At 41.4% G+C, this 17,077-nt stretch overlaps 1 protein-coding gene across 1 annotated transcript; it reads right to left on the bottom strand.

Moving 5' to 3' along the window:
• Positions 1–9,080: 9,080 nt before the first annotated feature.
• On the bottom strand, positions 9,081–17,068 carry LOC139371039 (THUMP domain containing 3). Its single transcript, XM_071111075.1, has 10 exons — positions 16,975–17,068; positions 16,435–16,759; positions 13,713–13,790; positions 13,060–13,542; positions 12,674–12,804; positions 12,338–12,407; positions 12,098–12,213; positions 11,842–11,946; positions 11,582–11,705; positions 9,081–9,753 (listed from the first exon to the last, which is right to left on the bottom strand). Exons 2-10 carry the CDS (start codon positions 16,681–16,683, stop codon positions 9,556–9,558), a joined length of 1,554 nt encoding a protein of 517 aa, XP_070967176.1. The 5' UTR covers positions 16,684–16,759; positions 16,975–17,068; the 3' UTR covers positions 9,081–9,555.
• Positions 17,069–17,077: the final 9 nt, after the last annotated feature.

The raw sequence follows: 17,077 nt of genomic DNA on the forward strand, positions 1-17,077 counted from the left end.
GAGGCCGCATGCAGTAAATGCTGTATGGCCACAGAAGATGACAATTGACCATGCAGAGCCTTTTTAGTGTGCAGTTCACAAAAGATTGGTTCATTTTGAATTACTCTTTTTACTGACTGAGAGTCACGACTCCTTCATTTTAAAGCCAGGCTTCATATGGATGGTGTGAAGCAATTGCAGAGCCTCCGGAGGCATGCATAGCCCAAATTGAGCTCTGTACATTGGGGAGGACTCTGTATAGCTCCGCATTGACATAATTGTTTGACACAAACTCACTTCCTTGACAACTTCCTTCACAACAGCTCTGCTCAGCGAAGCACAATAAATATAAATACCCAATTTATGCTTGACCTATTGTTTTTTTGCTCAGAAAACTTGGGGGGCCAAATAAAACCACCCTCGTTTGCCTGCGGGCCACCAGTTGGGGAACCCTGCCCTATGGTGAACGAAATGTGAATGAGAGGCTCGTAGAATCTTACTCTTTTGAGTTTTCAGTTCATCGTTTGCCAGTAGGGGGGTCCTGCGTGCTCTGGGCATTGCTGACTCAAATGAATGAAATTAGTCAAAGATCAGAGTCAGTAAAAAGCGCAGAACTTCCCATCACTAGTAGGAAGGACTATGAGTAGATCTATTTTCAGATACATCTATGCCTAAACCAAACCAACCAACAAACCCACGTTTGATTGTAATCAGTTTAGGTTTAATAAAATCATTACAGAATAATTACATTCCACTGATGAAGTGTCATCATGGATAGCCTCAATAAATTACACTGTTTACTAACATGTTATTCAAGTCAACATTATTAAACTGATATTTCAATCAAGTAAGATTTAATGTTCCTAGTCAGTCATATTTAGATAAAGCATGCATGAAAACATAGTCACTTTTATTTCAATTCCGGATGTGATAGGATCATGGTGATGCGTGAAACTCCCAAACTTAAAATAAGGTATACTTGTCACACTATCAATGGTGTATCTGTTTTGCAACAGCAGCAGACATAACAGACGGGTTTACTATAAAGCAGGATCAATGAGTTAGCCAGCTAACTTCTTAAACAACCAGAAATAACTGTTGATTTTCTGATTCAACAAGACAGCTAAAGTTCTATGAGTTTTTGCCAATTTCAAGCATATCTTTCAACAAAATCTAAAGTTATTTCAGAATATTTAGGCAAGTTGGCTGACTAACTCCTTGATCTTGCTTTGTATACCCCTCTGATGTAAAGACGAGACAGACACCTTTGTCATTGTTTATGCAGCTGGGTGATACATAAGTGTGTGCAGTCTGTCATGAAAAAAGTCCATTACATCAACATTAAAGGGGCAATCTGCAGTCGCTTCATCCATTTTTGGACTCCTGAATTAAATAAATGTACCCATTGATTCTTGAAGAATATTACTTATGACTCAAGAGCTTAGTTCAACTGTCGTACCCAATCAGAAGCCAAAGTATAAGCTTGTAGTAAATGTAAACAAACACGATAGCCTAAAAACATGGTTAAAACTATAATGTGTATTTCATGGATGGTCAGTCCTTGCATCTATAGCTCTGTCTCCAGCACTACCCCTCAGCTTTGTCCCGAAACAAGGATGGAGAGGATGCTTTATTTTTGTTTCAAATAATGATTGTCACTTTAAAAAGATACTGCCCCTAAAAAGCAACTTCTGGTTTTGAAAATGGCATATGTGGCATTGATATGTGTCTGACACATTTATTCTAGTGTCAAAATTGACTACAAAGTGTAAATTGGATCATTTGAGTCATTCAGTCTCGTCCGAAACTGAGATTTGCGAGATGGTAGGAAACAATGTTATATCATGGAATGAAGGGTACCATAACAGTTTTCTATGTGTAGGATTTATTTTAATCCTGCCCTCATGCCCCCAGCACCCAAGTAATCATACAATCAGAGAACAGCTGCACAGAACCCAATCGTAATGCCCTCCGTCAATTTGGTTTGACATTTGATATCCCTATGGGGCTAGTTATGGACCATCAGTAAATTATCAATTTTATTTTTTATTTCACCTTTATTTAACCAGGTAGGCCAGCTGAACAAGTTCTCATTTACAACTGCGGCCTGGCCAAGATAAAGCAAAGCAGTATGACAATAAACAACAACACAGAGTTGTTGTGGGATAAACAAAAGTACAGTCAATAACACAATAGAAAAATCTATATATAATGTGTGCAAATGGACTAAGGAGGTAAGGCAATAAATAGGCCATAGTAGCAAAGTAATTACAATTTAGCAAATTAACACGAGTGATAGATCTGCAGATGATTATGTGCAAGTAGAAATACTGGTGTGCAAAAGAGCAACAAAAAAAGTTCATAAAAACAATATGGGGATGAGGTAGGTAGTTTGATTGGCTATTTACAGATGGGCTGTGTACAGCTGCAGCGATCGGTAAGCTGCTCAGACAGCTAATGCTTAAAGTTAGTGAGGGAGATATAGGTCGCCAACTTCAGCGATTTTTGCAATTCGTTCCAGTCATTGGCAGCAATTACACAATGTACATGGGACAATATTTTAACTTCTCTAGGGTAGGGGGCAGCATTTGGAATTTTGGATGACAAGCATGCCCAAATTAAACTGCCTTCTACTCAGGCCCAGAAGATAGGATAAAAATAAAAAAAATGTTTACCTTTATTTAACCAGGAAGGGCTCATTGAGATTAAAATCTATTTTTCAAGAACCATTGAATTCACAAGAGTATAAAACAGCAAATTAAAAACATTGACAGGTCAGGGAATCAGCCTCAAAATCCTTCATCAGTGATTTAAAAACACCAATCGGAACAAGTTCTTCCAGTTTAAAAGTATTTTGTAAGGTGTTCCAAGACAATGGCGCAGAGTACATGAAATCTCTTTTACCAAATTCAGTTCGGACATTTGGAACAGTTAGCAGGATAAAGTCCAGCGAACGAAGAGAGTACCCACCACATTTCTGAACAATAAAAATGCACAAATAAAAAGGTAGTAAACCCAAAATGGCTTTGTAAATAAAAGTATACCAGTGACTGTGACTAGAGAAGGTCAGCCAACCCTGGCATACAAAGTGCAGTGGTGCGTAAGGGTTTTGCAGTTTAAAATAAATCTCAAAGTGCCATGGTAAAGAGTGTCAATTGATCTCAAACAGTGAGCGGAAGCATTCATATATAAAATATCCACATAGTCTAGTAAAGGCATAAATGTAGCTGATACTAGCCTTCTTCTGGCTTCAAAAGAAAAACCTTATTAAAGCCTAATTCCTAAAATAAAATCCCAATTTCAGCTTCAATTCTTTTGTAAATTGTTGAATATGCAATTTAAAAGAGAGACCGTCATCAATTAAAATTCCAAAATATTTATATGAGGTTACAACCTCAATCTCTTTGCCCAGGTAGTAATAGGTGAAAGGTTCAGAGGTCTATTTCTTGCAATAGAAAACACCATTAGTTTAGTTTTGTCAGTATTGAGGATAAGCTCCAATTGACACAAGGTATGTTGAACAGTATAAAAAGCAGTTTGCATGTTCTGGAAAGCTTTTGTAAGAGACGAGGCACAAGAGTACAGTGCCTTGCGAAAGTATTCGCCCCCCTTGAACTTTGCGACCTTTTGCCACATTTCAGGCTTCAAACTTAAAGATATAAAACTGTATTTTTTTGTGAAGAATCAACAACAAGTGGGACACAATCATGAAGTGGAACGACATTTATTGGATATTTCAAACTTTTTTAACAAATCAAAAACTGAAAAATTGGGCGTGCAAAATTATTCAGCCCCCTTAAGTTAATACTTTGTAGCGCCACCTTTTGCTGCGATTACAGCTGTAAGTCGCTTGGGGTATGTCTCTATCAGTTTTGCACATCGAGAGACTGACATTTTTTCCCAATTCTCCTTGCAAAACAGCTCGAGCTCAGTGAGGTTGGATGGAGAGCATTTGTGAACAGCAGTTTTCAGTTCTTTCCACAGATTCTCGATTGGATTCAGGTCTGGACTTTGACTTGGCCATTCTAACACATGGATATGTTTATTTTTGAACCATTCCATTGTAGATTTTGTTTTATGTTTTGGATCATTGTCTTGTTGGAAGACAAATCTCCGTCCCAGTCTCAGGTCTTTTGCAGACTCCATCAGGTTTTCTTCCAGGATGGTCCTGTATTTGGCTCCATCCATCTTCCCATCAATTTTAACCATCTTCCCTGTCCCTGCTGAAGAAAAGCAGGCCCAAACCATGATGCTGCCACCACCATGTTTGACAGTGGGGATGGTGTGTTCAGGGTGATGAGCTGGGTTGCTTTTACGCCAAACATAACGTTTTGCATTGTTGCCAAAAAGTTCAATTTTGGTTTCATCTGACTAGAGCACCTTCTTCCACATGTTTGGTGTGTCTCCCAGGTGGCTTGTGGCAAACTTTAAATTACACTTTTTATGGATATCTTTAAGAAATGGCTTTCTTCTTGCCACTCTTCCATAAAGGCCAGATTTGTGCAATATACGACTGATTGTTGTCCTATGGACAGAGTCTCCCACCTCAGCTGTAGATCTCTGCAGTTCATCCAGAGTGATCATGGGCCTCTTGGCTGCATCTCTGATCAGTCTTCTCCTTGTATGAGCTGAAAGTTTAGAGGGACGGCCAGGTCTTGGTAGATTTGCAGTGGTCTGATACTCCTTCCATTTCAATATTATCGCTTGCACAGTGCTCCTTGGGATGTTTAAAGCTTGGGAAATCTTTTTGTATCCAAATCCGGCTTTAAACTTCTTCACAACAGTATCTCGGACCTGCCTGGTGTGTTCCTTGTTCTTCATGATGCTCTCTGCGCTTTTAACGGACCTCTGAGACTATCACAGTGCAGGTGCATTTATACGGAGACTTGATTACACACAGGTGGATTGTATTTATCATCATTAGTCATTTAGGTCAACATTGGATCATTCAGAGATCCTCACTGAACTTCTGGAGAGAGTTTGCTGCACTGAAAGTAAAGGGGCTGAATAATTTTGCACGCCCAATTTTTCAGTTGTTAATTTGTTAAAAAAGTTTGAAATATCCAATAAATGTCGTTCCACTTCATGATTGTGTCCCACTTGTTGTTGATTCTTCACAAAAAAATACAGTTTTATATCTTTATGTTTGAAGCCTGAAATGTGGCAAAAGGTCGCAAAGTTCAAGGGGGCCGAATACTTTCGCAAGGCACTGTACATAACAGTATCATCAGCATAAAAATGAAGTTGTGCATTTTGGACATTTTTGTCTAAATCATTTATATAAATAGTGAATAAGAGAGGACCAAGTACAGAGCCTTGGGGCACGCCATTCAAGACAGACAATTTAACAGACATAAGCCCGTCAAATTGAGTGCACTGAGTTCTATCAGACAGATAGTTAGCAAACTATGTAACTGCATGCTCCGAAAGACCTACACTCGACAATCTCTGCCTTAGTATAGCATAATCAACTGTATCAAAAGCCTTAGAAAGATCAAAAAAAAGTGAGACACAGTGCTGTTTTTTGTCAATAGCTTCAGGGATATCATTTAAAACCTTCATAGCTGCTGTAATTGTGCTATGCTTCTTCCTGAAGCCCGATTGGTACATTGATAAAATAGAGTTAGTAAATAAAAACTATTTTAGCTGTTCACTTACAAGGGTTTCAAGTATTTTCACCAGGGGTGACAGCTTTGAGATTGGCCTATAATTATTTCAAAGAGTTGGATCTCCCCCTTTTAAAAGTGGTAGGACAAATGCTGATTTCCAGATCTTTGGAATTTCATTACATTCCAGGGTTAGATTGAACAGAGAGAGAGTTGGATCTCCTTTATGTACCACCTGCACTGAGAATGGCAAAAAGCTAAAAGTTTGACGAGCTCTCACTGGTTCATCCTCACAGGGTTGTACAGAGACAGGGGACACTGAATCAAACAGCCTACCAGATGATACAAAGTGCTCATTGAAACAATTCAGCATTTCAGTTTTGTCATATACAGCAACAGAGTCCTTCAAAACACATAACGGTAATTCATTAACATTACTGTTACCAGACATAGCCTTAATAGCCTTCCAAAACTTTCTAGGGTCATTCAGATTTTCAGTGGTAACAGACATAATATATTCAGACTTGGCCTTCCTGAGAAGAAAAGAACACTTGTTTCGTAACTGACTAAAAATAAGCCAATCAGCATCAGAACATGATTTCCTTGCTTTAGCCCAGGCTAGATTACGGTCGTGAATAATACAAGACAGCTCAGAAGAAAACCATGGATCGTCCTGCCCTTTAACCCTGAACCTGCGGAATGGGGCATGTTTGTTTACTATTTGGGAAAAACCATCATGAAAGAATTTCCAGGCAGTTTCCACATCAGGGATAAGCTCAATCTTGCTCCAGTCAAAATAAAACAAATCATGAAAGAAAGCCTGCTCATTAAAACACTTCAAGTTTCTCTTACGAATAAAACGTGGGTTTGTCTTTGGAACCTTAGTAATTCTAACAGCAATAACAGCACAATGGTCACTTAAATCATTACAGTATTTCTGTATTTGAATTTGGCGCTCTGCACTCTCACTGGATGTTGGCCAGGTGGGACCCTAGAGAGGTTAAAAGGTCAATAGTTCCAGATTTCAATGACTTATAAACATCCAACTATACATTTTAGAAATGTATATACAAATATTGAAAGCATTGAATGAGATAAATATTTTCTCCAATTTACATTGTGCAATTTATTGACAGTCCCTAACTATCCTCAGAGATAGGCTATCCAAATTCAAACCAACTTTGCCATGGTCTCACACCAGCCGGCAGAAGCTAATTGGCGAAATAACATTTTAAAAAGGATGAAATGTTCCTAGTCTGTCATATTTATACAAACTTGCATGAGAACAGTCACTTTTATTTCAGTTCATGATGTGATATGATCATGGTGATGTGTGAAACACCCAAACTTAAAATGAGGTAGACTGATGTCACACTATCAATGTTGCATCTGTTTTGAAATGGCAGCAGACATATCAGAGGGGTATACTACAGTCATGGCCAACAGTTTTGAGAATGACACAAATATTACTTTTCACAAAGTTTGCAGCTTCAGTGTCTTAAGATATTTTTGTCAGATGTTACTATGGAGTACTGAAGTATAATTACAAGCATTTCACAAGTGTCAAAGACTTGTTGACAATTACATGAAGTTGACGCAAAGAGTGAATATTTGCAGTGTTGACCCTTCTTTTTCAAGACCTCTGCAATCCGCCCTGGCTTGCTGTCAATTAACTTCTGGGCCACATCCTGACTCATGGCAGCCCATTCTTGCATAATCAATGCTTGGTTTGTCAGAATTTGTGGGTTTTTGTTTGTCCACCCACCTCTTGAGGATTGACCACAAGTTCTCAATGGGATTAAGGTCTGGGGAGTTTCCTGGCCATGGACCCAAAATATCAATGTTTTGTTCCCCGAGCCACTTAGTTATCATTTTTGCCTTATGGCAAGGTGCTCCATCATGCTGGAAAAGGCATTGTTCGCCACCAAATTGTTCCTGGATGTTTGGGAGAAGTTGCTCTTGGAGGATGTGTTGGTATCATTCTTTATTCACGGCTGTGTTCTTAGGCAAAATCGTGAGTGAGCCCACTCCCTTGGCTGAGAAGCAATCCCACACATGAATAGTCTCAGGATGCTTTGCTGTTGGCATGACACAGGACTGATGATAGCGCTCACCTTGTCTTCTCCGGACAAGCTTTTTCCGGATGCCCCAAACAATCGGAAAGGGGATTCATCCTAGAAAATGACTTTACCCCAGTCCTCAGCAGTCCAATCCCTGAACCTTTTGCAGACGATCAGTCTGTCCCTGATGTTTTTCCTGAAGAGAAGTGGCTTCTTTGCTGCCCTTCTTGACACCAGGCCATCTCCAAAAGTCTTCGCCTCACTGTGCATGCAGATGCACTCACACCTGCCTGCTGCCATTCCTGAGCAAGCTCTGTACTAGTGGTGCCTCGATCCCGCAGCTGAATCAACTTTAGGAGACGGTCCTGGCGCTTGCTGGACTTTCTTGGGCACCCTGAAGCCTTCTTCACAACAATTGAACCGCTCTCCTTGATGTTCTTGATGATCCGATAAATGGTTGATTTAGGTGCAATCTTACTGGCAGCAATATCCTTGCCTGTGAAGCCTTTTTTTGTGCAAAGCAATGATGACGACACGTGTTTCCTTACAGGTAACCATGATTGACAGTGGAAGAACAATGATTCCAAGCACCACCCTCCTTTTGAAGCTTCCAGTCTGTTATTCTAACTCAATCAGCATGTCAGAGTGATCTCCAGCCTTGTCCTCGTCAATACTCACACCTGTGTTAACGAGAGAATCACTGACATAATGTCAGCTGGTCCTTTTGTGGCAGGGCTGAAATGCAGTGGAAATGTTTTTTTTAGGATTCAGTTTATTTGCATGGCAAAGAGGGACTTTGTAATTCATCGGATCACTATTCATAACATGCTGGAGTATATGCAAATTGCCATCATACAGCAGACTGAAAATTAATATTTGTGTCATTCTCAAAACTTTTGGCCATGACTATACAAAGCAGGATCAATAAGTTAGCCAGCTAACTTCAATAAACCAGAAATAACTGTTGATTTCCTGATTCAACAAGAAAGCTAAAGTTGTGTGTTGTTGAGTCAATTAGACCATGCCAATTTCAAGCTTATCTTTCAAAAAAAATCTAAAGTTATTTCAGAATATTAGGCAAATTGGCTGACTAACCCCTCTGATGTAAGGAAAGAGTACCCACCACTGAGACACTGTTGTCATTGTTTATGCAGCTGGGTGATGCATGAGTGTGTGCAGACTTGTGTCATGAAAAAAGTCCATTGCATCAACATTAAAGGGGCAATCTGCAGTAGCTTCATCCAGTTTAAGAGGACTTCTGAATTAAATAAATGTCCCCATTGATTCATGAAGAATCTCTTTGGGCTAACTCTTCCCACTTGAAAACCACAACCTGAAAACAACTGACATTTGATTTCAGTCATGGCAATTAACATTTCTTAATAAAACAAATATAAAACAAGGCCAAATTAGGAAGTGCAGTCAACCTTTAACGCATGTTTAGAAACAAGTTTTATTTACCATAAAGTCTCATGTTACAGAACCTACCAACAAGTCATCAATGGAGTGGAGAGGTGTGGTCATTTGAACTGATTCCCTCAACAACACAATAGGCATATAAATCAATAGTCTTGCTTACCTACAGTAGCTAAAAGAACAACGGATGATTAATGACTTACATTCATATAACTGGCACTCAGGTGTAGCAAGACAACTTTTTATAAAGCTGGGGTTTAACATAAAAATTAAACTGGTTGTAGTAAGCAGGCGGTCAACTTTTTTTCACTTCACCGAAACCTTGTCTGTCTATAACAACACAGTAAAACTTAGGAAAGGTTTCCCTTTGAGACACTCACTTTTGGACCTTCAACAAATAAAACAGCAAAATAGATTAATCAAATCAATAATGGCAAAAGGTCATTTCTATGCCATTTCTAAAGTATAGTCTGTATAGGTGGGGCTTAACTCGGTCACTTAACCTCCTTTTCCCTTTCCTCTGCTGTTTTTTCCTTTCCTGGTTGCTCTTCTAGGGGTTCCCTGACATCTTCTGGGGTTTGGCCAAAGATCCCTGCTGTGCGCTTGAGGAGGAACACCCCTGCGTGTAGGCCCCCTACGTTGACCCAGACAGTGTGGTGCTTCCGCCAGAGTCCTCCCATCCTCGATATGGCCTGAGGGAGACAGATGCACCCGGTCACAAGACACTCATGGCACAAAGTCATTAAAGTTGACACACCACAGTATTGCTTGAATAAACACCATCTGGCCAAGGGACCACCTATTTATTTAGATTTATTTCACCAGGTAGGCCAGTTGAGAACAAGTTCTTATTTACAACTGCGACCTGGCCAAGATAAAGCAAAGCAGTGCGACAAAAAACAACAGCAACAGTTACACATGGGATAAACAAACATACAGTCAATAACACAATAGAACAATCTGTATACAGCGTGTGCAAATGAAGTAAGGAGGTAAGGCAATAAATAGGCCATAGTGGCGAAGTAATTACAATTTAGCAATTGACACTGGAGTGATATGTGCAGATGAGGATGTGCAAGTATAAATACTGGTGTGCAAAGAGCAGAAAAACAAAAACAAATATTGGGATGAGGTAGGTAGTTGGATGGGATATTTACAGATGGGCTGTGTACAGCTGCAGCGATCGGTAAGCTGCTCTGACAGCTGATGCTTAAAAAGTTAGTGAGGGAGATAAGTCTCCAACTTTTTCAATTCGTTCCAGTCATTAGCAGCAGAAAACTGGAAGGTGGCCAAAGGAGATGTTGGCTTTGGGGATGACCAGGGGAAATATACCTGCTGGAGCTCGTGCTACGGGTGGGTGTTGTTATCGTGACCAGTGAGCTGAGATAAAGCGGAGCTTTACCTATCAAAGACTTATAGATGACCTTGAGCCAGTGGGTTTGGCGACGAATATGTAGCAAGGACCAGCCAATGGGAGCATACAGGTCGCAGTGGTGGGTAGTATATGGGACTTTGGTGACAAAACAGATGGCACCGTGATAGACTGCATCCAATTTATTGAGTAGAGTGTTGGAGGCTATTTGTAAATGACATCGCCGAAGTCGAGGATTGGTAGGATAGTCAGTTCTATGAGGGTATGTTTGGCAGCACGAGTGAAGGAGGCTTTGTTGCGAAATAGGAAGCCAATTCTAGATTTCATTTTGGATTGGAGATGCTTAATATGAGTCTGGAAGGAGAGTTTACAGTCTAGCCAGTCACCTAGGTATTTATAGTTGTCAACATATTCTAAGTCAGAACCGTCATTAGTAGTGAAGCTAGTCGGGCGGGCAGGTGCGGGCAGTGATCGGTTGAAGAGCATGCATTTCGTTTTACAAGCATTTAAGAGTAGTTGGAGGCCACGGAAGGAGTGTTGTAGGGCATTGAAGCTCGTTTGGAGGTTTATTAACACCGTGTCCAAAGAAGGGCCAGATGTATACAGAATGGTGTCATTTGCGTAGAGGTGGATCAGAGAATCACCAGCAGCAAGAGCAACATCATTGATATATAGAGAAGAGAATCGGCCAGAGAATTGAACCCTGCGGCACCCCCATAGAGACTGCCAGAGGTCCGAACAGGCCCTCCGATTTGACACACTGAACTCTATCAGAGAAGTAGTTGGTGAACCAGGCGAGACAGTCATTAGAGGAACCAAGGCTGCTGAGTCTGCCGATAATACGTGATTGACAGAGTCGAAAGCCTTGGCCAGGTCGATGAAGACGGCTGCACAGTACTGTCTTTTATCGATGGAAACAGAGTAGACTCAGTCCATACCATACACTAACAACACTAACAATAGATGTTTGTTCACACAGATATTGGCGTGGGCGAATTTAATTTAATAAGACACCACAACCTCCTCAACTACTCATTCTCTAGTTATCCTGGAATTTCCTATTGATGACCGAGCCTTCAGGTACAGACAGGTTAGGACACTCCATCTACCACAGATTACACAGTCTTACTGTATGTGTGGTACATTACCTTTTGAAAGCATTTCTTATCCTGGGTCAGGATGACGGCCTTCCCTGAGCCTGGTCTGGACACCCGGGCCATCTCTCTCAAACAGGGTGGGTACAGGTCCCAATTCTTCTTCCTGGAGCCCATTCTATAATAAAACCACACAATGTACACCTCAGCCACGGAAACAATGCCAATACATTCCATGCAGAAATGAGCAATATCTAGGAGGTTTAGTCAATGTTGAGTGTAGGTCCTAATTGAAATAGTTCTGTGGTTCCTACCTCTTCCCAAAGGGCATGTCAGTGATGATGATGTCCACTGAGTTGGTTCTCATGGGTAGATGGCACAGGTCCCACTGCACTGTGTCTATGGGCAACCCTGGCGTACTGCAGGGTTGGGGAGTAAATGGAGTTAACACAACTAACGATCAAATGGGTCTCATCACTTTGTCTTGCATTTCTTCTTCAAAGTCTGACTTTGAGGGGTGACTAATTCAGATAAAGTAACTTGTGTATAGTTTGATTTGTTGTGTCTCACCTGCTCTTGTCTAGTCTCTTCTTCTGGATGTGACAGATGTTGTTGACTGTGCGGCTCACTGCCATGTCATTGTTGTCTCCGGCCAGGTAGAATGCCTGCTGCCATTCAATGGCTCCCTGATCGAGACAATCAATTACTCAGTAAGCTATACTCTCTGATTACTACTTCATGGAAGGCAGTCAGTTACCGTAGTCATATTTTCTCTTTTTAATAACAATGCATTGTGATTCTCCTTCTTACCTCTAAAGGTATTGCTCCAGTTCCACACATGGGATCAAGTATAACATCAGATGCCTGAGGCTTAGAGAGTCTGTCCAATGAAAGAGACAAATATCACAGTTGTCATTTGATTTTCACAAATTTGAATCAATTAGAATCAACATACTTTAATGAAGCACTACAATTGCTGTATGTGTTGTGTATATCAAAATAGGTTGCATCAAGAAATCACAGAACAGGGTTATTTTATCACAATCCGTATTTCACCCATGTATTATCAAAGTGCAGGCATGAGGTACAGAGAGCATTCCGTTTAGCTTGACTGTACTGAGTGTGAATGGAGGGAGAGTAGGAGACCTGAGCATGCCATAGCACAGGGTGGAGCGCAGCGTGGTGGGTCCAAAGTGGGTGATGTTTCTTCTGTGGAGACTCTCCTCTGTCAGGGCAATGCCAATCACCACCTCAACGTTATGTATGTTCAGAAGGACCTGCCAACACACACACAAACACACAGTGAAATCATAATGAAAACACACTTTCATTTCACATTATGTGACCCCACCTATTTATTTTAAGGTCAAATATTTACTCTCAGAACAGTTATTCCTAACCAGTTTGTTTTTTTGTAATGTAATCAATTAAGTTGTCTCTCGCAGGCTTATCTTGACAAGCCTGGCTAGGGCAGAGGAATTCAGTGGGTGCCAGTCCCGTTGGAACAGGATGCAATGTTATGTTATTTTTACCTCAATATCAAACTTGGTCATGTCTGCTTTCCACTGGAAGAAGTCTTGCACGGCACCACCAAAGTCCCTGGCGGCCTCGTTGGAGGAAAAGCTGTGCTTGTCTCCTGCTCGGCTGCACGTCACACGAAACTTCAGGACCTTTGGTCCGGGCTCCTGCCCCTCCACCTCCTGCTGCTCACCCAGGGGGCTGTTCTCCAGGTCAGGTGACCCGCCCCCTTGGCCTGTAGTAGGTGCCTGAGGCTCCAGCTGCAGCTTCTCTATCTCTGCGGTGACCGTCTCCATGGTGTCCGTCTCCACAACGTCTTTATTGGCTTTGCCTCTATCTCTGAAATTTCTGCCTCTCCGTCCCTTCCCCTTAGGACCTTGGGGCCGTCTATGGGGTCCCCTCTTCTTCTTCAGAGAGGTGTTCAGTTTCCAGACCTTTAGTGCGTTGGTCCATGGCAGCTTGGAGGCCAGCTTCTGCAAGTCTTCCAATGTCTCCTCCTGTTGGACAGAATTGGTAGTGTTTCTATCAAATACCCTAACAGGGAAAAAGCATGGTATAATGTGTAGGGGACTTCTCTTTTATTACCAACATGAATGTTATAATTGAAGTGAATGTGTAGGGGCTGTATGAATTCTGGTTGGCTGTGCTGTAATGAAAAGATACATACCTTTGAGTCTTTAAACTGATAGTTGTCATACTCTTCAACCACAACAAACAGGTTGTCCACAGACCTCAGATTATGGACCTAGAAAGAGGAGGAGGCACAGGTAAAAAAGATAGGTTATATTTTGAATTTACTCAATGGTACTGTAACAGCCAGGTGAACAAACCATTATGAATGTGTAAAAATTAATCTAAAGTTTGATGCATTGTATTTTGGCAAATCTGACCACAATTCTATCCTCCTGATTCCTGCTTACAAGCAAAAACTTAAGCAGGAAGCACCAGTGACTCGTTCAATACGGAAGTGGTCAAATGACGCGGATGCTACACTATAGGACTGTTTAGCTAGCACAGACTGGAATATGTTCCGGGATTCATCCAATGGCATCGAGGAATAATATGTTGTTCTGCCCCTGAACAAGGCAGTTAACCCACTGTTCCTAGGCCGTCATTGTAAATAAGAATTTGTTCTTATCTGACTTGCCTAGTTAAATAATAAATATTTTTTTAAATACACCACATCAGTCATCGGCTTCATCAATAAGTGCATCGATGACGTCGTCCCCACAGTGACTGTACGTACATATCCCAACCAGAAACCATGGATTACAGGCAACATCCGCATCGAGCTAAAGGCTAGAGCTGCCGCTTTCAAGGAGCGGGAGACTAATCCGGATGCTTATAAGAAATCCTGCTATGCCCTCAGACGAACCATCAAGCAAGCAAAGCGACAATACAGGATTAAGATTGAATCCGACTACACCGGCTCTGACTCTCATCAGATGTGGCAGGGCTTGAAAACTATTACAGACTACAAAGGGAGACCCAGACACGAGACTACCAGATTAGCTAAATGCCTTTTATGCTCGCTTCGAGGCAAGCAACACTGAAGCATGCACTAGAGCACCAGCTGTACTGGATGACTGTGTGCTAACGCTCTCGGTAGCCGATGTGAACAAAAATTTAAATAGGTCAACATTCCCAAAGCCACTGAGTCAGACGGATTACCAGGACGTGTACTCAAAGCATGCGTGGACCAACTGTCAAGTGTCTTCAATTACATTTTCAACCTCTCCCTGACCGAGTCTGTAATACCTACATGTTTCAAGCAGACCACCATAGTCCCTGTTGCCCAAGGAAGCAAATGTAACCTGCCTAAATTATTACCGCCCCGTGGCACTCACGTCGGTAGCCATGAAGTGCTTTGAAAGGCTGGTCATGGCTCACATCAACAGCATCCTCCCGGACACCCTAGACCCACTCCAATTCGCATACCGCCCCAACAGATCCACAGATGACGCAATCTCAATCGCACTCCACACCGCTTTTTCTCACCAGGACAAAATGAACACCTATGTGAGAATGCTGTTCATCGACTACAGGTCAGCGTTCAACACCATAGTTCCCACGAAGCTCATCACTAAGCTAAGGACTTTGGGACTAAACACTTCCCTCTGCAACTGGATCGTGGACTTCCTGACGGGCCTCCCCAGGTGGTAAGAGTAGGCAACAATACGTCTGTCACACTGATCCTTAACACTGGGGCCCCTCATGGGTGTGTACTTAGTCCCCTCCTGCACTCCCTGTTCACCCATGACTGCATGGCCAAATACGACTCCAACCCCATCAATATGTTTGCTGACGACACAACAGTGGTAGGCCTGATCACCGACAACGATGAGATGGCCTATATGGAGGAGGTCAGAGAACTGGCAGTGTGGTGCCAGGACAACAACCTCTCCCTCAATGTGAGCAAGACAAAGGAGCTGATCGTGGACTACAGGAAATGTTTTCTTCTTGAACTGCACTGTTGGGTAAGGGCTTGTAAGTAAAGCATTTCACGGTAAAGTCTACACTTGTTGTATTCGGTGCATGTGGAAAATAAAGTTTGATTTGATGCCCACACAAAGAATAGGCTTTTTATCAAGCATTTAAACTAGGCTTAAATGGCATCTGTATTTCATCATATTCACAACACTCTTGTAATAGTCATATTAAAGTAGCCAAAAAAGGTGGTTTTGCAATACTCGTAAATCAAGATGAAAGGATATTGACTAATTCTGCAGTTACGGTAATAGGAAATGTAGGTTGGGTCGTTCCACCGATAGAGTGCTTTTCGGGCAGTGTAATTTGGTAAAAGAAAACAAATTATTTCACCTAATTTTAACATTCTGTCATAAAGTACACATGTTCAACTTTATAAAAAACATGTTTTCCCATCTCAAGAGGTTCAATTAAGAAAAATGACAATTAGTGCCAATTACATCAAACAGATTTGATGTAACAGGATTGAAATGATCATAACTCCACTTGTGACAGGAGAAATGGAAGCTTGCTGTGCGCAACAGGGAGGGGCAATTGAATGCAAGCTTCATGTTTTTTTTTTATATATATATATATATATATATATATATATATATATATATATATATATTTTTTTTTTTTTACATTTCTAGCCTATCTATCTATGGGTAACGGGGTTGACGTGTTATGCAAAACCCGCTCAGTTTTCCTCCACAAAATGGCCAAAAATAACAGAACCAGCTCACCTGCATGTTTCTTTAAAAAAAAAGGAAGTTTCACCATAGTAAAACGAGAGTTAAGTTCACGTAACAGGGTTGACCTTAAAACATATTTACTAATCACGTGAAATAAATCATCTTCACAAATTACTTTGTTGTTTTGACACCAGGCATACCCTGTCGGCAAAGCCAATGGCATCTTACCTGTGAGAGCTTATCTGTGGTTATTTGGAAGTATATTCGACCGCGGTCCTTGCTTATTGTTGCATCAGCCCCAATCTTCTCCTGGACTTCCTCTGCAGCAGTGTTTTCAAACCCTGTGGGGACTGTTGCTCCAATGGTGACCGTAATGACCTCACATTCTGTCTCCCCATCACTGGCAGACTGGCTGCTTGTCTCCACACCCACCGCCAGGGTGCACTGCTGCCCCTCACTACTGTCTTGTGAAGACATGGTACTGTAAGCTGCCAATCACTGGATAAATAATGCACTTTGATGTTCCCAGTGACTACAAGAAGCAGGAATGTACCTGGAGAAGATATATAGAAACACCATTGTACACAAATTGTACAAATCACCACGGGGTTGCTGTAGGCTTGACTGAAATATTTTCTCAGCAAGCACATGTCAGATATATCTGCTATTATGGCTAGCCAGCTAATTGGCCGAAGCTACTCGAGTCAAAACATCTGGCAACAGCTATCAGCATTCCTTTTAATCAAATGGTTGTTTGGTGAAACCTACCCGTGTTTTGCTGTTTAAAAGCTCAGTTCATGGCTTGTTCACTGCACTCTCATGGTTCCTCAAACAACTGCAAACGGAAACCCATGTGGGTAACAGAAGTACT

Source organism: Oncorhynchus clarkii, chromosome 17, assembly GCF_045791955.1.
Source record: "Oncorhynchus clarkii lewisi isolate Uvic-CL-2024 chromosome 17, UVic_Ocla_1.0, whole genome shotgun sequence".
Classification (NCBI taxonomy): domain Eukaryota; kingdom Metazoa; phylum Chordata; class Actinopteri; order Salmoniformes; family Salmonidae; genus Oncorhynchus; species Oncorhynchus clarkii.

Coding starts and splice junctions, on each gene's coding strand:
- LOC139371039 (XM_071111075.1), bottom strand. CDS start 16,683: ATGTCTTCACAAGACAGTAGTGAGGGGCAGCAGTGCACCCTGGCGGTG. Junction 12,805..13,059: donor TGACCAAGTTTGATATTGAG/GTAAAAATAACA, acceptor GTGTGTTGGCAG/GTCCTTCTGAACATACATAA. Junction 12,214..12,337: donor CTGGAGCAATACCTTTAGAG/GTAAGAAGGAGA, acceptor TGTCTCGATCAG/GGAGCCATTGAATGGCAGCA.